General features: G+C 31.4%; 1 protein-coding gene across 37 annotated transcripts in view; it reads right to left on the reverse strand.

Annotated features, from left to right (window-relative positions):
* The window catches only part of RIMS2 (regulating synaptic membrane exocytosis 2), a 637809-nt gene that overhangs the window by 292590 nt on the left and 318433 nt on the right, over nucleotides 1-26786 (reverse strand). For 21 of the 37 annotated variants that reach the window (XM_045561885.1, XM_045561880.1, XM_045561866.1 and 18 more), the window contains 6 exons: nucleotides 19733-19800; nucleotides 17814-17933; nucleotides 15412-15511; nucleotides 14484-14607; nucleotides 12410-12456; nucleotides 9030-9142 (listed from right to left, as the gene is read on the reverse strand). In XM_045561885.1, the coding sequence (XP_045417841.1) occupies nucleotides 9030-9142; nucleotides 12410-12456; nucleotides 14484-14607; nucleotides 15412-15511; nucleotides 17814-17933; nucleotides 19733-19800 (572 nt within the window). Of the gene's footprint in view, nucleotides 1-2869; nucleotides 2918-9029; nucleotides 9143-12409; nucleotides 12457-14483; nucleotides 14608-15411; nucleotides 15512-17813; nucleotides 17934-19399; nucleotides 19609-19732; nucleotides 19801-26786 lie in introns of all 37 variants that reach the window. The other 16 variants (XM_045561860.1, XM_045561882.1, XM_045561865.1 and 13 more) reach the window with 2 other exon arrangements.

Below are 26786 nucleotides of genomic sequence, written 5' to 3' on the forward strand. Positions count from 1 at the left end.
AGTTCATTTTATTATTTGAGATAAGAAAATGTGAATAATTTCCCTGTGCTGTAATTAGGGATTGGAACTTCACATTCAGCTTCTGAATTCATTTGATTTAACAGTTAACATCTCCCAGACACATATCTCACACCCTCACACCTAGCTAGCAGATTCTATGTCAGGATCTATAACTATGGCTCTCATCTACAACTTGGTTCAGAATTCTGCATATCTGTAACCACTGTCTGGAAACTGAAATGGAATCAGAAATTTGGGACTTGAGAATAACAGGCAAAATCAATTCTGGTTACACAGAATCACTGGCAGTTCAGTTCCAAGTCCAGTATGGCTTTTTTGAGTCTCTCACTCCATTTTAGAGAATGAGAGACGAAGCAACTCAGAAGAGGTTGACTGACAGCCCAAAAGAGTATATAAAATTATTTCTATCCTTTTGTTTCTTTGGTGAATGGAATTAGTCCTCTTAGGGGAATAAGTAAGAAATATCCAAATTTTAAAACTTATAATTACTAATCTATATGTTGTGTTAAGTCTTTATGCTTAATGCAGGTATTATTTTACTATTGTATAAGTTTTTCTAATAGAGCTGCTAAGTACAAAAATAGACCCTAGACAAATGTTTCTCTAACTATGGTTAAGTAACCTCCCATGTCAGTATTAACTGGCTTATTTACTAAAAAGTTACAAATTCCTGGGCCCCAACTCTCACCTACGGAATAAAAATGGGGCCTTGGAATTTGAATTTTAACAAGTTCACCAGGTGATCCTCATGTGCATTAAAATTTGAGAACCACTGCCTTACATTAAGAGATGAACAAACTGAAGAAAAATGTTTTCAATATTTGAAAGGAAAAAGTTCAAATATTTGCTTGCCTAACAATATTAGAACACACATATAGATAAAGATAAGGAGGAATAAGAGACTAAACTATTCTTCTGGCAAATAACATGATAGGAAAGCAAAGAAAGAAAGAAATGTGGGAGTGTCTAATTGCATATGAGATGATAGAGATGTTAGAGATAGCATCATGGTTCCTCCTAAATGTGTGACCAAACCCAGATTAGTTTCTATGGTATTTATTCTGTTTTCACCAGTAATAAAAGAGCTTATGACTAATTTTTCCAAGGCACTAAAAATCTTTCTCTGAAGCTCATGACATGAATATTAGGTACCTCAAAGAGAAAAAGATTTAACAAGGGTAAAAAATTTATTTTCCAATAAACTTTACACTTAAGAAACAAAGAAACAAAAATTATTATGAGACTAGGCCTAAAATTATTAGAGGAAATTACTGACTTCTTTGGGAATTTTTTGAGGGGTTGAGACTGAGCACTTGTTGCCATCTCCACAGATAATATTTTTGCTCCTTTAAAATCATTAGAACTAACATTTGAGATATATATTTCAAGAGTCTCATAGACTATTCTTTTCATATTTCTTTATGCCATGGAAAACCAAAAAATATCACTTACTAATATTATCCATTTCTCATACCAATAGATGGTAAACACATGGCTTTCTTGTTTTTATAACAATATTATATAGTTTATTAAATTGTACTTTATAAATATACAAATATTAAAATGATTTAGATAGGAAGCAGGCACATTTTAATTTTACTGATTATATGATCAAAATTATATTCTTTAATGCACTGCCTTAAACTGAATGTCTGATTAATACCCCTAATTTTTATATTTATTTATATCATAAATTTTTATTTATATTGCAGGACTTACATTGAAGTTTTTAATAGATATCCAGTTCTTATCACCAAACCAGAATTATTTTATAACTAGACTATTTTATCACATTCCTAAATTTCTTATCTGTGCTTTTTAAATAAATGGTTAAGATACAGTTGCTGATTCCCCAAAATATAACAAATGTATCTTCATAAGTCTAGTCCTGACATATTTCTTATTCTGCTTCAATTTCATTAATAAAAATATTGGTATCATTTTAATTATTTTAATATAATTATCATTCCAGCTTTAACATGTAATCATTTTTAATATTCCTAAGTAGAACCTGAGCAGCACAGGTAAATATTTTATATTGTATAATATTAGCTACAGTAAATTTAATTTTTAAAATTTAAACAAAATAAGTACTACTCAAAACCAAAAATTTTTTTAAAAACATGCACCAAAGCTAGGAAAGCATAATACTACTTTTTAAAAAAAACTGTACTGACATTACTTTACCATATAAGGGTTTCCTAATGAAAAGAGGCAAACAACTTGTACCCAAATATTGCAGTAAAATTAAATGAAATTACAATGACAAAATATAAACAGAATAAACCCAACACATTTTATTTGGATTGTAATTTTGTTCTTTCAAAGTAATATACTTCCCCAAAATTGAACCTTACATATAATATGCATAAAATTAAATTTTAAACAAGGTACAAATTTATTTGCCAATCTCCTCAAGGAGTTATCGCTTGGAAAATGCACGAGAATGTAGATGTTAAGTGATATAATGAATGATTTAAAGAGACAGCAAACAGTGTCATAAAGGAAAATATCAACAGTATAAAATTAGCTATTTCTGTAAATGTTACATATATAAATGGAATCTACATTAAAACTATATTAAATGCTATGTTGAAACCTATAAGTTTTATTTAGTATTTAGTTCATCATATAAAATCAGTAACAAAGATTGTCTCTTTAAATTTTTATTCAGTATTCTAATCCCCATGCAGAATTTTACAAGCTGGCTCATAAAATGGTTTCGAAGTCAATAATATGGTTTGGAGCAACATACCAAAAAAAGTTTTCCTACTACGCATTTTCCAAAAACATACAAATAAGGGTTAAAACACAACTTTAGATTCTATCAGGCAGACAAGGCCTTTACCTGAACCCTAGGAACAAAAGGCGTTGTTCTTCTACTAAGGCTTTGGCTCTGGTAAGCAAAATTAAAGAAAAAAGCAATAAAACAAAACCAAAAAGGACAACACGCTGAAACTAAAAGACCAAAAGTAAAAACAAACACATACAACTATCCCTTAAATACAATTTTCCATGACAATATTTATCTAAATTAAATGCTTCAATGTAATGAATAACTTTATATTGCCCAATGCTAAAATACATAAAAACTATACAAAATATTAAAATTTGTTTAATCAGATTTTTAAAATATAGTCAACATAACAGGAATTAAGACTGGATATAAAATAACATATTTGAACTTGTATATTCTGAAAGATAGATTGTAACCATAACTCAAGAATCAAGAAATTTCAGATTTTACCCTTAAATATACTACACAGAAAAAAAACATAGTCCAAAAAGAAGTTAGATGAAAATGTATTAGAGAGTTATTAGTGAAAAGCCATCTGTGAAAGGAATTTTGTAACTTCTCCAAAGTGATACAAGTCTAACCAAAGTCCAAAAAACATTAGCCAAGTTGGCTTTAGAATTTCTTAAAAGAATAAACATATTAAGATAAAAGTGTGCTGGAATGCATTCTGGATTAATTAGTTGATTCATACTTGAAGAATCTATACCAGGTTCTAGTATTGAAACACCATCTTCAGACATTTATTTTGTACCACTTGAGATAACACTGTTTATTGCTAATCACACCTATGGATGACAATATCTCATTTCTTTTTACTTACACAGTTGTTTATATTTTTCCAAGCCTTTACTGACAGTTTATTGCAAGTTTATTTCCTCATGGTATTCCCAACAACCCTAGGAGGTAGCTGATTGTATCCTCAACTTGCAGATGAGGAAATATAAAGAGGGCTATAACATACTTGCCTGTACTCAAACAAAAAGCAATATAGTGTAAAGGCAGAAAACAGAGCCCCAATTGCAATTAAATCACTCTATTTCAAATTCTCAGAATAAAATCAAATTTCTTTTCTCTTCTAACTTTCTTTGTTTTCATTTTGAAACAGTTTCCAAAATACACCACAATAATTAGAAAGTTGTGCCTTTACTCAGATATTCCAACAGTTAAATCAGGAACAAAATCAGATGCATGTCTACGGATTTGGGAATGGATTTCACGGGATTTCATTCTTCTTCTCTTACCAACATTCCACCCCATTCCTCACACTGCTTATGGATGTTTCTCTTGTCTACATCAAAGTTATAAATAGTTCAAAGCTTCTGTCTTTTCCATTGCTATATGGAAAGATAACCAGTACCAGGAGGACTGTTGCCCTATTCAACTATCACTGGACAGACACTGTTTAAGATACAAATCTAAAACCCAAAGGAAAGCAGACTATCATTCAATCATGAGTTATCTTTCTTTCTTTCTCTCTCTCTCTCTCTCTCTGTAAAAACCAAAACAGTCTCAAATCTAAGTTGTCTTCCTTTTGGTATGGACATATTCCCAAAGGAAGAAATAAATGTTCAGATATGGAGTGTGTTACTGATGTCTGTCTACATATCCTACAAGGATAATTCTTTAGCAAATAGGGGAGAGGATGCATGAGATTCATAGAGATTAAATAATCATCCTGAGGAAAGGGACTAACAAGGTACTCTAGAAACAGATTTTATTTTCCCTGCCCTCCTACCTGGTCTGTTTTAGAACAAAAATATCAAGGTAACAGAATATTTTTACAAATAAATATTACCTCAAAAAATGAAAGATGCACTTTAAAAGGAATTAGTACTTTCAAATTAATTAATCTTTTAAAGCAAACATTTTTCCATGTTCTTTTAAAGCACTTTTCCATGTTCTAAAATGACCTTATATAAGCAACTCACAGACTTCTGAAAATAGAACTTCTAAAATCTATGACAATTTAAACCTAATCTTCACCCATAAGTTTGTATTTTAAAAATGGCTATGAAAACATATTTTTGGTAGTTTTTAAAAAATTGAGGTAAAATTCACAAAACATACCATTAACTATTTTAAAATATATAATTCAGTGGCAATTAATGCGTTAACAATGCTGTGGAATCACTACCTTCCTCTAGTATCAAAACTATTTCATCACCCCAAAAGAATACCCTGTACTTCAAATAATCACTCCCATTCTTCTATAATATCTCGCTTTCTCTTGGCAACCACTTAGATGCTTCCTGTCTCTATGGATTTTATGTCTCTATGGATATTACAAATAGGAATAATAAAGTACTATGTGCCTTATTATAATGTGTACTTAATATTAATTCATTTATTTTAAGCATGAAAAATCTGATAGTATCTATAACAATTCAGGCTTCATACAAATGAAGAATTTGAATTTGTACACCATAATTTATTTTGCATTTTTAATATCACTTCCTACTCTTTGCTGCACTACTATCTTAAGGCCATTGTTTTCATGCAATTCTTCTAGAATAACAAAGTTATGACAATGACGTGTAAAAAATGAAAGTTCAAAGAAAAAACTTTCATTTATAGAAAGTTTTTTAAAGGCTATAGAGTTTCTAAGGAGACAGAAAGGACACATACCTATTCTTAAATTACTTATTCCTTTTAAGTGGGCATATAAAATGGATACTTAAAATATTTACTAAAAAATGAAGTCAGAAAAATTTTAAAACAAAGTAACTTGGAAAAATATTACAACCATAAATCACTTCACCCTGAAGTGAAATAAAATATGACTCTCAATAGAATTAACTGTGTAATGCATTCCTACAGAAAGAATTCTGAGCCTCTTTTCAAAGAATTGAAAGCTATATTTTGTTTTAACACCATATTGAAAAACTAGCTAAAGGCTGTAAATTAATTTTTAAATATTAATAATTACAAAAGTAATCCACTGAAGGAAGAAACTACTATTAATAAATTCTGGAAGGACATATAAAAATGGAATCAAACTAAGAGAGTGGTGTCACTCAAAAGGCTATCATACAGTCCAGGAAGCATAAACCTGACCTCATGCTGATTTTCTCACGAAATAAATTAATGGCACTTTCATAGTTATGCCTAATAAGCAGCAGCACAATTCAAGCATGGAGAGAAAATAAATTGCATATTTTTTTAAAATAATCAACAGCCTTGAGTATGAAAATGTAAACAGCAAATTTGCATTACAACGTATATTTTCTATTTGAGAAAATACCAGTCCATGAACTGACATAAAATATTAGGAAGGTCAGCTCACTCACTATACAAATTATCTTTGTTCTCAGGCATTAGTAATGTCATGATTTTGTTAGTGAGGTACAAGCCCTAGTAGAATCTCCCCCAAAGCAAAAATGCCTAAAGGTATAACAGAAGTAAATAGGAATTATTATGTTGCCTTGTGACTTCCTAGGGTTTTCCCAAGGAGTGATATTATGTAGACATGTATTTTTCCAACCTCTACATCATTAGAGCAAACAAAAATTATCTACAGGCTGGTACAGATAGGATTAAATATAACAGGAAATATTGTATTCAGCAGAGCATCTTATGTTTTCCTGGATATAAAGAATGAGAATAAAATAAAAGTTACATGAAGGTAAAAACCATTCTATCATGTTCACTTGTGTTCCCAGTGACTAGCACTATGCCTGACCAGGGTTCAGAACTTAACAAATATTTCTTAAATAGATGATTCAAGTTTAACATTTGTGGACAAAAAAATTGGAAATAGATTTCAAGAGTCTTAAAATTTCACTTTGCGCTTCATATTATAATTTTACTTCTGGAAAGTTATCCTGACAAAAGGATTTTGTCCTAACATAAATATGCAAAGTTTACATGCAAGATTTCTATGGCATCATTATTTATAATAATATAAATTAAAAACAAGCAAGGTATCCTATAATAGTAAATTAAGTTAAAATGAAATCTTAAATAGCTATTAAAATGGTTTTAGGAGGAATTTTTAAAGACAGGAAAAAGTTCACAATATTACTAAGTGAAAAAGCAGGATTCAAAATAGTATGTACAGATCTTTTCCAGTTTTGTTTAAAAATTTGTATGTATGTGAATGGTTATATTTTAGTGTCTGGATTATAGCTGATTTTAATTTTTTGTTTACTTTTCTGTACTTTCCATATTTCCCCATGATAAATATTATATTTATAACCAATATCTTTTATATGTGTGGTGGGGATGTGTGTGTATATGTGTATAATTTCAAGACATATGCAGTTAAAAGTTTTACTACCAACAACATAGTGCAACATATGTCCCTTCTAAGTCATAAGAAAATGGTACAGATTTTAAATTACAATTACATCAATTTCAAACAAACGTTATTTATAAATCTAAAGACTGTAATTTTACATCATTATACATATATTTAGAAATCAAATTTTTAAGTTTATATTTCTCCCAAATATTTAACAATTTAATTTTCGTACCATAATAATTTTGAACCATGAGGAAAAATAGTTGAATTTGAAATTTGTCTAAATCCCTGAACTGTGCTCCTCACCCTTACCTCGTAGTCCAATTTATAATAGGACCTTGGGATTCAAATGAGATAGCAAAGTGGTGCTTAACTTATTATATTTTGGAAATCTAACTTCTGTTCCCTTCACCAGCTCAAGCCAACTACACACACACACACACACACACACACACACACACACACACACACACACACACACACACACACACATTTATGTACTGGCACTGTCCAGCCCCCAGGGCATTATTTAAAGATCAGCTGTTTCAATAGAGTCATAATAAAAAATAACAGCTAACATTTATAAGTGTTTTCTAAGATGGTAGAAGAAATACATATACCTTTGCAACTATAAGTGACAACATATGTGCTGTCAATATGCGTAAGAGAATAAGTAGAAAGATGCTACTTATTGTGGAGAATGGAAAAAATACCACTGTCCTCAAATGAAAAAGTTCATTCTGTTTACAAAATATAAAGGAAAAGAAAATAATAAACGGCAGAAATACATTTTAGTATAACATTTACAATCTCCTAATAGTATCTCATCTTCTTTCTTGCAGAACTTTTCTGTTATTGTCTCCTTTGTGGTCAAAATAGTTCCAGAAAAGACATATCTAATGACTTTTTCAATAACACGTAATATCTTAATCTTGCATATACTTCCTATAACTCCTTTCAATTAATGAAAATACTTCAGAAAAAAACCAAACACTACTCTCCCCCAGAACAGGGAAAATTTCATGATTTAACAAAAAGCTATTTCTATTGCTCTTAAAATATTAGCCCAATATAGTTTTGTTTTTAGCTTAAAACAAAACATTTCATCCAAAATTGAATGTCTGGATTTTGAGAACCTACATAGCTCTATAACACTGATGGAATTTCAAGTTTAGTAATCACCAGCACTACTGGTAATATTAAAGAGTATGTTTCAAAAATATAAATGAGTAAATTTAAATATATTAATATTTTTAAATGGTTTAATAAGAGAATGTCAACTGAACAAATGAATAAAAAGTGAGCACTTGAATTTGCAAAGTTCTTTAATATGAACATAATATAAAATGCATAACTTAATTTCTAATTTTTATTATAATATGTTCAAATCAGGGAGCACTTAATGTGAAGTCCCCCTAGAGCATTCAGTAACCTATTATGTATCTCCCTACTTATTTGGCTTTGGATGTTGACAAAGACATCTCAAGTATCCTTATATTTCATAGCAATTTAGTACTTAAATGATTATTATGAAATTCACTCCAAATTTCCTTACAGTTGAAAAGCAGTGAAGAATATAGAAATATTTACTTTTATCTTAAGTACCATCTTTGTATAGTACAACACTTTCATTTCTCTTAAAAACCTATGACAATTTACAGTCATTTTAATATATAAAGCAAAATTCATGACTTTGAATTTTGAAATAATTACTAAGGTAAAAATGTTTAGATATCTTCACAAAATCTAACTCTCATTGAATTCCAGAAAACCTAACTCTAATAAATAAAGTACCATGATAAATAATCAAATTGAATTTCAACCAATTAAAATTATTAAAAGTGAGAAAGTTGATGGTTAAAAGCACAATTATGTTCTTTTAAGAAGAACTTAGTTCCTCAAAACTAGCACCATATTTTAAAAACACTATTTGATATTCCAAGAAGAAAAATTAATTTAGTGATTACATACTGAAAGTTGTCCTGATAAGAACTGCGGAACATCCCTCAACATGCCAGGACTCATGGGAGAGGTAACAGAAATAGAAGGACGATCCATTTTTTGAGATTCGAATGAGCTAGAACCTGAAATGATAATTATATAATTATACATGAAGAATGATAATAATGGCTCTCCCCTGGTATTTAATAACTATTATCATATGTATCTCATATTATTTATTTTTAAATGTTCACAAAATGTCATTATATAGACCATCAACCACAATGTTCCAAATATACTTAGAGGTTATTTTTCTGGAAGCGTAAACATAAGGGATTTTCTTAAGACCAACAGTGAACCATTTTCTGTGCAAATGATAATAGAGACAGACCTCTACTTCAGAACTTAGTTACTTTTTATGTTATTAAAAATAGAAACAAGGAGGAATAACCAAAACACAAATCAATAAAGCAACGTAAAGACAGGCTGAACTTAAAATTCTAAGAACAAAAGTGCTAGAATGGCCAAAATTATTAAATGTTTCTAGGAGGTGATTTTTTAAACTATATTTAGAAGGAGATAACAGATTGGCAGAAAGGAAGTGAGAGACTATGTAAAAAGATACAGAATGGCAGAAAAAGCAGAATTACTGTACCCAGAAGGTATATGTATGAATTTATTTCTATTGAGGGGAAGGGACAAGTTGGAAAGTGAATAGGAATAAAAGCTAATGGGATACTGTGGGAATCGTGCCCCTGGAATTCTGGGCTATTCACTTTGGCACTAATGTAGCCACAGTAAGTTTTATGAGTGAGATCAAAACTGCATTTGAGGAAGATGACTTCACCAGCTATTTAAAATGTGGATTGGAAGGGAGAGGGATGGAAACCAGTTAAAAGTAAATAGAACTGAATAAGATAATAGTAGTACAGGTAGTGGAAATAGAATGGAAAGAAGGAATTCAGGCAATTTCATGAAAAAAGAAAATGAAGACTCAGAAACTAATTAAATGTGAGAGATAAAGGAAAGAGAAGGGAAAATAAGATTTCAAGCATAGTAATCGGACATGGGGTTAAGAAAGTTCTCTGTGTCTGTGGTTTTCTCTGGATAGGACAATGGTGATATTCATTGGGATTTAGAACACTGTGGAAGATCTGTGTTTAAGGGAATGGGTGGATAAGAACTTAGTTTGGAACACAGTTACCCTAAAACACATCTGAGATATCCAAGAGGAGATATGAGCAGGTAACTGGAAATACAGATAGGACCAAATCCAAATGTTGGGATAGAGACTAGTGTTAGAAATTAAACTGCAGAGTTTGATGTCTAATTGGAGATACAGGTGGGTAAAGTTTACTTCCACAGAGAGTATAGTGTAAAATGAAGGGGAAACTGCAAGCCTTGGGATCAGAAGTAATGGCGAAAACTATTAAATTATTTAGCAAGTAGAAAGAATGATGCCTTTATTCTAAGAAATAAGTTGTTTTCTTACTCTAAAGCTTGCTAAGCTTCAGGTAGCAGTAAGACACTTAACAGAATGTATTCATTAAACATAAAAGGATGAAGGAATAATGCTAAAGCCTAGCTGGCAATTAAAACCATAAGAAGAAAAGAATTTATTGAAGAACCAGGAAAAGAGAGTTAAGGACTGGGCTTGGAGAAACAGATTCTTCAATGTTTAAAAAAATAAAAGATTGGATCTAATTTAAGAAAGGACTCTTGTCTCCACAGAAACAATTTCAAAATTGTAGCCTAGGTGCTTTTTATAATAAATAGCTAAAATAAGATAAAGGGTTCCACACTGCTCATACAATATCTGAGTGATACAATAAAGGTACATACAAGTTTTCCCTACCCCATAGGATTGTTGTAAGAATTCAGTGTGATAATATTGGTACGACATCAAGTGCAGTTGCAAGTATTAAATAAAATGGCGGTATTGAGAATGATGATAATATCATTTTATAATAAGTGTATTATTTATTTATTGTGTTATGGGTTTATGTGATCATGATATTATTTTGAATAAAACAATTTAGCACTTAGCAAAGGTGCTAAATCAAATAGGTCATGTGACCATGTTTTAAAGTATAGAGCGATGGCATTCCAAAAAGACTTCACTTTTCTGGTGAAAATTTTAAAGAAATACATACTCATAACCGTAAATATGAAACTAAAAATCTATTTTGATAGTATATTCTCAATTATTGTGGTATATAGAGAATCTGACCACTTCTCACCACCTCCATTGCTACCACCATGATCTAAGTCACCACTGTACTGGCATCAGGTTATTAAGCTAGTACTCTCACTGGCCTCTTTGCTTCTATCCTTGACTCTATTTATTTTCAACATAGCAGCCTGATTTGAAGACTAAATATCACTTCCAAACCATCCTATAAAGCTCCCAATTTCCCTAAAAGTAAAAGCCAAAGTCCTTGGAGTGGCTTATACAGCCCATGCAATTTGACTGTCCATAATTCCTCTATTCTGACTCCTACCATTCTCCGCCTTGCTCACTCCATTCAACCACAATGGCTTCCTTGCATTTCCTTAAATGCACCCTAGGCTTTCCTGCCTTAGAGCCACTGCACTGGCTGGACCCGGTACCTGGAAAGATCTTCCCCTAGGTAATCACTCTTTCAAATTTTTGCTACAATCCTTCCTCGTCAATGCGATCTATCCTGGTAAACGTATTCCACATTGCAACTCCTGTCCTCCTTTCTCCTAATATCACTAACTCTATTCTCAATCAATGAAGAAATTTAGCTCTCTGGGAAAAATTCATTTGTTGAACATTTAAAATAGTACTCAAAAACAACTAATAAAAAGTATTTATTTATTTGACATTATTTAAAAGTATATGTCTACTGTTCCATTACCTCATAGACGTTAAATCAGAACTGTTATACCACTTTCCAAAAATATAAATCAGAATAAATTTAATTATTAGATAGTTTGTTCCAAGCATTTCTCCCTACTTACTGAGGGTGAGATTACAAAATAGTAAATATTTTAAATGGGGGAGACTTGTAGGATGAAACTTTGGAAAGAGATATATTCATAATTTTTTATTGTGATGATGGTATATATGGTATATAGGTATTCCAAAACTTACCTAATAGTGAAATTTAATTATGTGCAGTTTACTGTAGTATAATTTAATAATGGTATCTAAAAATCCATCATAAACATAATATGGTTAAAAAATCTTAAAATATTACAGAATTTTGTAACTTTTTTCGCAGTGACATGAAATAATGCTAAATTTTCCATCTTTATGAGCTTGTATACTTAACAACAAGATTAACATTTCTTATTTCATATTAATAGATATAATACTTCATTTGACTTCTGATGAATGAATTACATCATTAATAACATTTTCTTCTAGAATAAATGAGACTTACTGGACTCCAGTTGTGCATGTGTGCTATCAGGTATTCTAGGTACATCTCTGAAATGATAGAACAAAGAACACAAGAAACTATTTCAAAAATTAATGCAGCTACCATTTTGGTTATTATCAACCTGTATTATAAAAGGACAGTGTGAAATGAAGAAAACTATATGGGAGCAGGATTATAGAAACAAGAAACAAATAAGCCTTAGTACTTACTGCTAAGTAAAGTATTCTGGGCTAACCTCAACTATTTAAAAATAATTAAAATTGACATGAATTTGTAGCAGATTTATAAAAACATAGACTTTATTTTCTATGTGCCTCACTACACAATTATCTATTATAAAAAAATTTTATATTCAACAAGGTAAGTTTTACAGATACATTTTAATTCTATTCTACTCCATTTTTACCTGCTGTTCTAACTCAATAACATTGAAATACAAATAAAATATCATTAAGACAAAAATTAAAATATTCAGATTGTGATGGAAACTTTTTAAATGTAATAACATCATTGAGAAACGGCAAACATATTTCTTATTTGGACCCTCAAATTTAGCTTGTAACTATATTTATAACAAAAATAACTGTACATTTTTTAATATTAATGGTTAAGGTCATTCAGAAAATTACATAAAAGACTACAAATTATTAATATTTAAAATATTAAAGAAAAATATGATTTGAGGATCCTTTAACACCAAGAAACACATTTGATAAACACATTAAGCTGGTACAGTGCAGTTTTACCAAAGTATAAAACTATGAGGACACAAAATTTAAAAAAAAAATGGATACAACTGCATGTGCCAGATTCATTACTTTGAAAGGAACATTTCAATAAAACTAAGCTACAAATCAGAGTGATTTTCTCCAGCATTTTTAAAAAGAGATAAAAAAAGGAAAGCCTAATCATCTCCTGAATGAATGAAACTGGGCATTATTATTCTATAAAAAGGAAGAATTTCTGTAGGCTACACCCCAAATAGCCATTTAATAATTCACTCTGTTTATATATTTTTCTATTACTTTATTTTTTTGTTTGTTTATTTAATTTTTCTTTTTTGAGACAGAGTCTCACTCTGTCACCCTGGCTAGAGTGTAGTGGCATCATCATAGCTCACTGCAACTTCAAAATCCTAGGCCCAAGTGATTCTCCTGCCTCAGCCTCTTCAGTAGCTGGGACTACCTACAGGCACATGCCACTAGAACCAATAAATTTTTCTATTTTTTTGTAGAGACGGGGTCTCACTCTCGCTCTGGCTGGTCTTGAACTCCTGGCCTCAAGCAATCCTCGCATCTCAGCCTCCCAAAATACTAGGATTACAGGCGTGAGCCACTGCACCCAGGTTATTGCTTTTATTTAGATATAAGTATATCTTATACATTGGCATAGAGTATAAGCTTCTATAAAGGAACTACTGCTGGGATATTTAATGAGTGATTCTCATAATTTAGGTGAAAGTATTATATTTATTACCACCTTTTAGAAATTGTCGATTTAACCTATAGGGATTATGTTTAATTTATAGGCATTATAAATTATAGTTATAAACTACAAAGCCAAAGAGTACTTTGGTGTTTGCTTATTTTTGGTCTGTTTACTCACCTCTCTTAAAAGATGTCATGTTTTTCCTTAAACTATTCTATCTGGGTACTGTATGCCCTTTGGTTCTTTCTTTCCTATGTTGAAATCTCCATTTTGAAAAAAATAAGCAAAATTTGTAGACTATAGCTGATTGTCATTTCTACTATGTAGAGGACCATACATAGTTCATGCAACTTATATTAAAAAAGTAATTGTTACTATAATCCCCTTTCCCTAATGCCTTTAGCATCTACTAAGGTGCTACAATAATAAACACCTAAATATTTCTTCTTTTGTAATTAACTATATATTCTATCATGATCAGATAGAGATGTCATAAATTTTGGTAAGGTGTTTTTGGTAAAGAAGGAGAAAAAAGTGTTGGCTACAGAATAATTTATTTTCATAAAGCAGACATTTTGGGATTGCACATTATGAACTTTAATAGCAATCAACTTTACAAGCATATAAAATACTGAAACCAACTTACCCAATAGGCCTTGAAACAACAAGCTCCACTTGTGGTTCGGGTTTGGATTCCAAAATGATGTTGTATACTTCCTCAAATGTGGCTCCTTGCAATAGCCTTCCATTCCATTCTAATACTTCATCACCTATCATGTGTGTCAGTAATAATAATCTTAGAAAAAAATCTAATCCCATAAATGGACTCAAAACAAAAGCAATCTTAAACTTCAACAAACTCCATAAAATGAAATCACCATTGTGGAATGAGAAACATACTGAGAACACAGTTTTGGTGGCACAAAATCTGATGATCAGGATACTTAGTATATTTCACTGACAAGGACAATGGTCAGAGGACAAAAATTTATGTAAAAGTTCTATGTGATTTATTAATAGAAATTCTCATTCTAGACAAGTATCAAAATCAGTTGCTTCTTTGAATATTTTATGACTGTTTACTCCAGGTTTCTCAATATATATGCAACTGAGCACCTTGTTTTCTTTAAAGGATTTCCATTGTCTAAATTCTCTTGTAAAAAGCTCAATAATATCATCTCTTGAAGGCACTCAAGTATCTCTCCAACAATATCCATTACTCAAGAGATAAGGGGTGACACATTTTAGGAAGTATGTATTTATCCATGAAGTTTGTTTCCAAAACTATGTTGGAATTTTTTCAAAAGAAAAATAAGGCTATGGGGAACAAAATAGGTTATAGATACAGATTAGAATATCCATTAGTAAAAAAATAAGATTAGTAAAAATAAAAATTATTTTATCTACTATGGCTCAAGAAATAATGTTGTAACTTTTCACTAAAGAACAAAGATTTACATCTAAGTTAAATGAGCTCTTTGTTACTGGTAAAATCACTTCTAAATGAAGATAACTATTTCATTATTACTCAAGTTTAACAGTTTCAATGTCAGTAATCAAAGGTAAAAACCTACCGGGTCTAAGATGTCCTACAGTATCAGCTAAACTTCCTTTTTTTACTTTGGTAATAAATGCACAGAGCCGACCTGATTCAGTCATCTTTCCTCCTACAACCTGTTTAAAAGAGGAAAGTATTAAAACAGGCATATTATTAATATGAACATAGTTGAAGATTCAAGTAAAAAATACCTAGAACAATTTGTAGCATCTAATTTAATGTACTGAAGATCATTTCTTAAATAATTTATTGTTGCAATTAGGAACTGAGTATATGTCCTATGAGCTCTTTTTTACCTATTTCAAATGTTCTGCATTTTAATTCATTATATGTTGAAAATATTCCACACCTCAGAAAAAACTTAACAATTTGTAATTCTGTCCTTATTATAGAATTCTAACTTTTGTCATTTCCAAAACTGTATTACTGTAGTACTATATAGTTATGTAAACATATCTAGTTATATACTTAAAATATTATAACACAAAATATTTGTTTCTTTTACTATAATTATGATATACTATCAAATTGTCATTAGTTAGTAATCTTTTAGGCACATTAATAATGTAAACAATTATGATGTATCTTCCTTAAGAAAATTATAAAATTTACTTAATCTCATCACTTTAGACCATCTGCACCCCAATTCTTCTATTTTTATGTTTCTATTAAAATATATCTTTTAAAAAAAGAAAAATATTAGGAATAATGTTATGGAGTCTTATATATACTTGTAAGATACTGGTCTCTTCCAAAATTAATGCTTTCATTCTGATCAACTGCCATTCAATCAATATCTCAACTTTATACCAAGTCAAGTAAACAACAGTAACTAACTTCACTGACTAAAATGAATTGGTTTTTCTCTTCTACATTGAATGAAAAGAATATGAATTCAAAAATCACTAATTTATCTTATTCTATGAATTTAGTCTATAATTACAGTGAATTACACTCAACAATTCAGTTAATATTAACTAATTAGTCCTATGTTTGATTCTGCAAATTAAATATATAGATTTTAAGGACTCACATCCCTATGTAAGTATTATAAAACTTTCTTGGCTTAACAAACTTTAATAATAATAATTAATTGTACTGACCATAATTATTGTTATTGAAATCTTATACTTTGTCAGGCACTGTACTAATGTTTGTATATTGATTTATTTAACAATGGGCAACTAAACTTCAATTATCCCCATTGAACAGATAAGCAATCTGAGGCTAAGAAAAGTTTAGTTGCCCAACATCATGTAGCTAGTAACTGCTGCAACTGGAATTCGAGGCCAGACTTCCTAACCTCTACATCACAGTTCTAACACTATACTGGGTAGATCTAGCTTTTGGAAAAAAAATTTTTAAGAGATGGGGGTCTTGCTATGTTGCCCAAGCTGGACATGAACTTCTGGGCTCAAGCTATGCTCCAACCTCAGCATTCTGAGTAGCTGGGATGACAGGTGAACAACACTGCATCCAACAATGGGCAGATCTGGATTTAAATCCCACCATCATCACCCATCTTGTTGATACTGCGGGCAAGTTATGATACCTCTCCAAGCCTATTTCTCATCTGTTGTGAGTGTTAAATAAGATGACAGATGTAAAATGCTCAAATGAGAGCCTGCCACATGGTTGCCACCCAGTAAATCTCAAAGTACACTTCCATCTTTCAGATGCTTATTTAATAAAATACAACTAATTCCACCTACACTCAGTTTCTTAATATCTCTTACTTACTATATTTTACAGGACAACTTCTATAGCAATGGTTGAATTCTAAAAAATTTACTCTTTTTCAATTTCAACTTTTAATTGGCTATACCAAATCCACAAAAACCAAATAGAGCTCTATCTGGTGTTTACCAAATAATTTTCAGGTATTGTACAGTAAAACATAAATTAATATTTATATTTAATCTAACAAATATTTTTGAGTTTCCACACTTCAAAGAGTATTCTCTCTCTTAGGCTCGCACATGCACACACACACATTTTACTACATTAATATAAATTTATATTCCTATGTAATGCACATATTGTATTTCCCAAGTTTGCAAATTAAGTAATTGTATAAAACTATCATTTTAATAGAATATAAACACAGGCATAGACTTAAAGGACAAACTCTATAGGTAAAATGAACACAGTATTTAAGAATCAAATTGTTCCTAATCAGGTTACTTTCAATATCTTCCAAAATTATATATATGAATATTATTGTGAAGTAACTGCAACTTCTTACTGGGAAAATGAAAAGTTTTGGATGATGAGCACAAATATTTGCAAATCTTGAAAATGGGAAAATAAATACCTCTACTAAATTGGTATAGGTAGAAAGAGTTATTAGATCCTTTGCCTTTCTGGTAAATTTGTAAAGGAGTATAGAGCCAAAATCTCATACATTTTATTACATACCTTCAAGCCAAGCATTGCTCCTGAATCCCGAGGTACACTTCCATCTTTCAGACGCTTATTTAATAAAATGCGACCAATTAAACGATCTCCATCTTTAGATGGCTGCCAGGTCACAGGGTGCTGATATATTGCATCAATAAACATAAAAATTAACGTTTTTATCAATCATTTTGTGACAAAAGATCTCTGTACATTCTCTGTAAACTGCAGAAATCCACAGCGTTATGATTACACAAACCAGTTTTCTTTCCAAAACACTGATCAAAAGGGTTTACTATATTATGCTTATTTCAAAATATGATTACTTCAAATTTTTACAATTTTATGACACAGTACTGAAATTAGATAGCTCTACAATATCTGAGAAATCTTGAAAATATATGCAAACCCTAATTACATGCTGAAGATTAATTAAAAATTCACAGGTAGAAAAAATAGATGGAAATTATGCAGTTGAACTCATTTAAAAATAAAAATTTCCTCTTCAAACAGTTTTGAAAAATTTTGAACGATGTATTATAGCAAAAATTAAAAGGTCAAATCATATTAAAACATGAAATTTAAACCTATGATGAGGGCTTTCTTGAATAGATTTTTATATTAAAATAATAAAAAGTACACAAGCCCTAATAACTTTCCAGTTGAATCTGAATGGGAGAAATAGGCTTTATTTAAAGATGAGGATAGACTACATTTCTCATTTCTTGAAGGTTCTTTTCTGATTCTTTCAGGACTTTGATCTATTTAGCAAATTACCCTTACTAGATACTTCATGGTATCTATTGTTTAACCTTGACAACATTAGTAGTTTCTTTCTTTCTCAGGGTAGAACCAAGGCCTTTATAAATAATGACACCATTACATTATGAATGATATGCTAAATAGCAAAGTAAAGGATTTGTGTAATCATAGTAGTTTCACAGTTATCTAAAAGTAACATGCATATCTTCATGCAAAATTTAGCAGGCAAAAGACAAGTTCCAGTCAATCATATCTATATGGTAAAAAGATTTCAAAAGTCCCACTACACTAAAAGCAAAAATAATAAATATAAAAGCAGATGGCAATGGCTCTAATACTAATTAATACTACATTAAAATGCTATGACAATAAAACAAAAGAGCAAAATGACAGTGAAAGGGAAAAAAGAAAAACAACTTTTTCTGTACAAACAGACCCAATTATCTCCCTTTTGCCTGGGATTCAAACTATTAATAATTTAATTTTCATCCCAAGGAAAATATATGCAAGCAATCAAATAAGCCAATCCAAAAACTTATTCATTATTTGTGGTTTATAGTAACATTACAAAGTTCTCTCATGCGACCATAGATAAAACATTCCTTTGTTCCTAAGTTTTATTTTTATTTACTTATATTTTGGTATGCCGTCAACAATAAAAACAGCAAAGCAAGTAAGAGGTTTTTTGTTTTGTTTTGTTTTGTTTTTCTTTTCTGCACCTTAAGAAATGCTACATTGACCCTTGAAATGCCCTGTCCTTTTATTATGTTCTGTTTTAATGAGTGACAGAGAGCAAACGAAGACCAAATGAGCAGATTAAAAGGCAGGCTCCACAATCTCAGTACCTTATCACTATGGCTATGCTCCTCGTTAAGGGTTGTGCTACTACACGTATCTACCCCAGAGTCCTTAATCTGAGGCTCAGACCATTCCAAATCCTCTTCCAAAGAGTGGCCACCAAAGTACATCATTTTCTTTTGTCTCTCAGACCTGGTGTTAGAGTCCGACAAAACTGCCTGCTCACTAGTTTTTCTTTTTCCCTTTTGACTGTCCCCTACAGGTGTGGGATAAAAAAAAAAAAAAAAAAGATACAAAAAAGAAAACATGCAAAGGTGTAAATAAAAAAGGAAAAGTGAAATGATAACAAAAATTAAATAGTAAGGCTCCACATGTCTCACCAAAGACATTGGGGATGCCTCACTGCTATGCCAAGACGTATGATCCAACCAGTTGTAATCCATGTCTCCTGTGAGTCAGACAAAAGAGTGCAGTAAAGGAGACGGCGAAAGAAAGGACAGACAGAGACATTATAAACATTTTAAACTGTGTGATCCTGTCTGGTTTCAAGAGCTTTGTGTGTGGCACTCATTATATAAATCAAAAGAAAGCTAAGATTCCAAATGAGTAAAATTTATAGAATGCAGAATATAAGGTTTATGTCCTCTAAACAGACGCTACAGAAGAAAAGTCCTGCAAGAAGAGAAAAGGCTAATAATAAACGGAATAGAAACAAAAATAATTGTATATGCTGAAAAAGAAAAAGACTATTACCTGTGTCTCTAACTCATTCTATTTTTCCTTCATGCTGGACTAAAGACGTAAGTTTGTTCTCCAAAGATTAAGGAACATTTAAAAAGTAAACTGGTTTGCCAATAACCACTATTTTAAAAAGCCAAATAACTAATGTTGTTCCTAGAATGCTGTATGATATTCTTTATAAAGCTGAAACCTCCTAAGAAATGTGAGTGTTTAAAAAAAGAACTGGTGATACAAAAGATTAATTTTGTATGAAAATGACAAAACAGATGCATTCAATTTCTACTAGTAAAAATAAAATAAAATTTACTTAAATATAATGAATTATTTAATATTACTTTGAAACAATTTTTCAATTTTTTTCAGAAGTCACATTTTATTAAAAGTAAATTTAAAACTTTGTCAATTTATGTAATTGGCAGCTAAGAATGTATATCCATCTACTAAACTTACATGCTTCTTATTGGTTTATACTTGAAAAAAAAACCAAACTTCTTTTTAGTCTATATGTACCCATCTATTTTTTCATTCAACTTATACTTTCATCTATTTAAAAATCTTTACTGAACACCTTCCATTTACTATGTATTGTGCTAATCCCCAGTGTAAGAGTTAAAACAATGAAACGTGCTTACAATAGAGTGGGGATAAACACAATAAATCATCGGTGCCATATAAAATAGAACAAAACACTGTGAGAGAGTATAATAAGGCCTAATTCAGATTTGGGGGTCAACAAACATCTCGTAAGTAATTATGTTTAAAATGAGAACTCAAAGATGTGACCTAACAGGCAAGTAAGGAGACAGAAAGATGAAAAGGGGAGAAAAGAGCTTTCCGGGAAGAAGTAACAACACATGGTACTGTAAAAAAACTAAAGGAACACCAGCATATCTGACCAAAAAGAATGAGGGAGAATACAGTGCTAAATGAAACTGGTGAGGCAGCACAGAGCAGCTTAGATAGGTCTCCTTTTTCCATATTAAAGATTATGAATTTCAACCTTGAAAAATTTTAAGTAAAATGGTGACACGATTTGACTAACATTTTTAAAAGATGAATCTAAGTACTATATTGCAACCAAGTTGGAAGACATCAAGAGTTAAGAGGCATTTGCAATAAACCTTGGGAAAGGTGCTTATGGTTTGAACAAAGGGAATGGTAATCGACATGGTAGGAAAAGAGGGAATTGAGAGTTGTTTTTGAAGTAGAAATTACAGTGTTAATAAATAATGAAGACTCAAGGTTAACTCCCAGGTTTCTGGCATTAACAAGTGAATGAAAGAAAAGGCAATTTATGAGATGGAGAAGACTGGAGAAATAGTATCTTTCGGTAAGAAGGAGTAAAAACAAATTATTCTATTCATAGAATCTAAGATGCCATTGATTGTAAGGGTCATAAATTTCAGGACACTAAAATGATAAAAATATGCATCTTAGAATTTATTAAATATGGTGGTTGCCTTTGGATATATTATTTGAAACAAGTGGGCATATAAGAAAGCAATCAGTCAAGCTGTAATAAAACTTAGAAGTTTTGATCTGTAGACATAAATTGGGAATTATTATTAATAGCATACAGACAAAAATGAGTAAGATCATTTAGGAACAGAGGGTAAAATAAGGACCCAGATCAAAGTCTAACATTTAGAGTCTGATTTGAGAGGGAGAAAAAAAAAAAATGAGAAAGAACATGCAGAGGCCTGGCAGTGGCTCACCCCTAGAATTCTAGCATTCTGGGAGGCCGAGGCAGGATAACTGCTTGAGGCCACGAGTTTGAGACCAGTCTGAGCAAAAGCAAGACCCCATTTCTACAAAAAATAGAAAAATTAGCCAGGCGGGGTAGTGCACACCTGTAGTCCCAGCCACTTGGGAGGCTGAGGCAGGAGAATCACTTGAGCCTAGGAGTTTGAGGTTGCAGTGAGCTATGATGACACCACTGCACTCTAGCCCAGGTGACAGATGAGACTCTGTTTCAAAAACAAACAAAAAAAAGAGCATGCAGAGAAAAAACAGGAAGGAGGGAGGGAGATAAAGGAATATCTCCAAACCAAAGAGAAGAGAATTTCCTAAAAAGGAGGGGAAATCAAATATATTGAATGATTTCTTTGTATCAAATAAGATGAGCTGAAAAGTGTGCATTTGATTTGGGAACCATGAAGATCAGTAAAGATATTAGAAAGAGCATTCTGAGTAGAATGATGAAAATTGAAATCAGATTGAAAGTTATCGAAGAACCAAAGGGAGGTGAGGAAGTAGAAAAATTGTGTGTAGACAAACAGCCCTCACAGTCTCCAGAATAGCATTATCAGAATCACCTGGGAACATGTTAGACACCTGGGTGGCTAGCCAAAAAATTAAGAGTATTTGCTTCTTAGAAAATCTGTAACCCTTTCAAAATACATTATTGTTCCACAATAAAGCATCAAAAAATCTGTAAATTAGAGAAAAAAATAGTAGGGAGCCCGTAAATCAAAATTCCTGACTGGTTTATGTGAAGTTAGGAGAATTCAGCTCACAATCTATCTTCTGTCCCTATGCTTATAACCTATCAGAAAGGCAGAAATACAGTTCTTCTGTAAATAAAGGAAATAACCTATTTAAGTATTTGAGGCTAAAGTAAAAACATCTGATGGACCAAAAAAAGGTGTCATATATGACAGGCACTAAGTAAATACTTGTTGGATAAGTAAAAATTAGTGTCACTGTAAGAATTAAATAAGATATTGAATATAAATCATAGAGTTCCCTTAGTATAGAAATATTAATACCTATCCCTTAATATTCTTATTTTGTGTAGTTTCAAAGGGCAGAACTAAGACAATGTCTTCCTTTAGTAACAGTACAAAAATATATTGCTAGGCTTTCTAGTTCTAGAACAAGAACTAGAAGACACAAAAAGAACCAAATGGAAATATTAGAATTTAAAAATAACTGGAATAGAAAAAGCAAATGTATGGGCTCAACCACAGAATGAAGAGGACAAATGAATGACACAATGAACTTCAAAATAGTACAACAGGAATTATCAAATCTGAAAAACAGACAGAAAATAGACTAAAAGATAAAATAAAATGAACAGAACCTCAGGAAGCTGAGGGACTATAAGAAAAGGTCTAACAATTGCAGGTCCAGAAGGAGAGAAGAAAGTGAATCTGGCTGAAACAGTATTCAAAGAAATAATGGCTGAAAATATCCCAAATGTGGCAAAAGATATAAGCCTATGGATTCAAGAAGCTATGTAAAACCCTAAAAAAGAAATACCCAAAGAAATCTGTACCAAGATACAAAATAATCAAATTAAAAACTAAAAACTAAATATCCTGAAACCTTCAAGAAAAAAACACCACCTTACCTAAACTTAGGGGGAAAACAATTCAAATGACAGCAGTTTTCTCATCAGAAACCTTGGGGACCAGAAGAAAGTGGCACAATATTTTGCAACTGTTGAGATAAAAGAAATGTCAATCTGAATTCTAAATTCTAAATGAAATTATCTTTCAGGAATGAATGAGAAATAAAAAAACATTCTCAGACAAGAGAAAACTAAGATAATTTGCCATCAGCACACCTACCCTACAAGAATGGCTGAAGGAAGTTCTGGAAACAAAAGGGAAACCTAAAAAGAACTTAGGAGATGGAAGGAAAGTTAAGGTTTCTACACTTCACTCTAAGTAGTTAAATGTCAACACCAGTAGAGTATGCTAAGTTGTACACATGTAATATATTATCTAGAACAACCACTACAAAAAAATCCCTCAAAACAAACAAACAAAAAGAGATACACTTACAAAACACTATGGGTAAATCAAAACACAATTTAAAAAATATTCAAATAATCCATATGAAGGCAAGGAAAAGGAAATAGAGAAATGAAAAACAGAATGAACAAACAGAAAACAAAAAAGAAAATGGCAAACAGCAATAGAACTGCAGACCAATATCCCTCATGAATTTAGATACAGAAATCCTTAACAAAACATTAGCAAATAGAATTCAGCAATATATAAAAAAAATTACACACTATGAACAAGTGGGGTTTATTCCTGGAATGCAAAAGTGGTTGAATACTTGAAAATCAAATGTAATCCACCATAGTAACAAGTTAAAGTGGAAAAATCACATGATCCTATCCATTGATCATTGATACAGAAAAAGCATTCATAGTTTAAAAAAAAACTCTCAGAAAATAAGAAATAGAAAGGAACTTGCTCAAATTAATAAAGGACAACAATTAAAAACCTACAGCTAAGATCATACTTAATGTTGAAAGGCTGAATGCTTTATAGGAACAGAAATTTCCTCAAACCAAAGAGGATATCTTTGTTTGCCAATAGCCAAAAAGTGGAAACAACCATGTCCTTCAATAGGTGAATGGCTAAACAAACTGTGGATAAACCATGGAATGCTACTTAGAAATAGAAACGAAAAAAATTATTGATCTATACAACATGAATTGACCTCAAGGGCCTTATGCTGGGTGGAAAAAAAATCTCAATATCTCATACTGTATGATTTCTTTCATGTAACATTCTCTACATGATAAAATTATAGAGAGGAAGAACAAATAAGTGGTTAGCAGAGGTTAGGGCTGGCGGAAGGATTTACTATAAAGAGATAGCATAAGGAAGATATTTGTGGTGGTAGAGTAGATCTGTATCTTTATGGAAGTGGTCGTTACATGAAGCCATATATGTGATAAGATGTCCTAGAACTAAACACACACATTGGTCCAATGTCAGGTTCCTGGTTTTGATATTATATTATAGCTATGCAAAGATACACCTGGAGGAAACTGGATGAAGTACACATGAGATCTCACTCTACTATCTTTGAAACTTCCTGCAAATATACAATTATTCCAAAGTAAAAAGTTAAAAATAATGTTTTGCTGCCTTAATAGACAGTTATCAAACCCATCATAGGAGGTGTTCAAAAAAAAAGATAAAGCACCACTTGTCATCATGATGTAGCAATGATGAATGTTTCAGTTAGGAAGTTACACAAAAAGCACACTAAATCCTATTTAACTCTGATGTTTAATGATTCTATTAGAACAAGTTAAACATATTTAAATATAAGGACTTGGTTAAAAATAATTGAAAGATTCAGATCTAGACTAAAATTTCTTCCTTTACTTACCTGTACTATAAAATACGAACTAACCCAATTGGGATATGTGTGTGTATGTTCTACACATAAAAAGTTTAGATATTCTATTCACATGTTTTGTACAGTCAATAAGTTAAGGCAGGAGTTTAACTGTTTTATATAATTTTTTCCTTATAGATTAACCAAAATTTAAAAATTAAATTACATAATTTATAAATGCACTTTTCAACATCCTAATTTTTAACTTAACCATGTTTATAAAGTCACAGCATGTTGTGACAGAAAGAGTTTTATAGGTAAAGATAGAAAATCAATGTTAAAGTATTAACTCCATCCCTTATCAATTTTATGACTTGAGCAAGTCTTTTAATACATTAGGCCTCATTTGCTCATCTGTATTAAAAGAGATTGTGATATCTCACAGATTGCTGAGTTTAAATAAGATAATAGTCATGAAAGTGCTTTGCAAATTATAGAGTCAAACCAATGTTGATGGTATCATGATCTTCAATATTATTTAAAAAAAGATCCTAACTTTCATTCTAAATAGGTAGAGAAATATCAGCTATGACCATTTTATTTTTCCTCTCATTTCTCTTGATTTTTACCTTGCTCCTCAATTTATCAGGCTATGTATGTTTGCATTTCCCAGTGTATTCTATGGAACACTGATTCTGCAAAATGTTAATAGGCTTGTTAATAGGCTTGAGTAATTTAAAGGTTCTCTAGTAAAATAAGGCTAGAAAACTCTGTATTAAACATAATTAAATAAATTTTTTGAGTGCAGGATTTTTTCTTCTATTAATAGTAATGACAATATGCTCTATTAAGAAGATTATAGAATATACAGTTTCCACAAACTTCATTGAAACAGAAACACAGAAACCTGCTCAGAGGACAAGTGTCTCAGGAACTATATGTATTTTTTTTTAAGAGACAACATCTTACTATGTTGCCCAAAGTAACATAGCCTTGAACTCTTGAGTTCAAGCAATCCTCCCACCTCAGCCTCCCGCAAGTAGCTGTGACTACAGGTCAGGAACTGTATTTTGAGACATAATGCTGAAACTTTCCTAGAAGATCATCTTACCTCATAAGATAGTCATTAAAACTAATAATAAAGCTTAAGTCTTGGCTGGGCACAGTGGCTCATGTCTGTAATCCTAACACTCTGGGAGGTCGAGGCGGGAGGATTGCTTAAGGTCAGGTGTTCAAGACCAGCCTGAAAAAGAGCGAGACCCCCATCTCTACTAAAAATAGAAAAAATTGGCCAGGCGTAGTGGTATGTGCCTGTAATCCCAGCTACTCAGGAGGCTGAGGCAGGAGATGGTTTGAGCCCAGGAGTTTGAGGTTGCTGTGAGCTGTGATGAGGCCACAGTACTCTAGCCTGGGTGACAGAGCAAGACTGTCTCAAAAAAAATGCTTAAGCCTTTCCCATTCCAAGGAAAATGTTCACTGTTAAGGAAACTCAAAGCCCAACTAAAAAAAGTCATATAGAAGGAATATTATCTAAGGCAATGGTTTTCAAATTATATTCCATGGAGTTGCTTCCAAGACAACTGTTGGAGAGTGTATGGTGGACTG

Source organism: Lemur catta, chromosome 9 (assembly GCF_020740605.2).
Source record: "Lemur catta isolate mLemCat1 chromosome 9, mLemCat1.pri, whole genome shotgun sequence".
NCBI lineage: Eukaryota > Metazoa > Chordata > Mammalia > Primates > Lemuridae > Lemur > Lemur catta.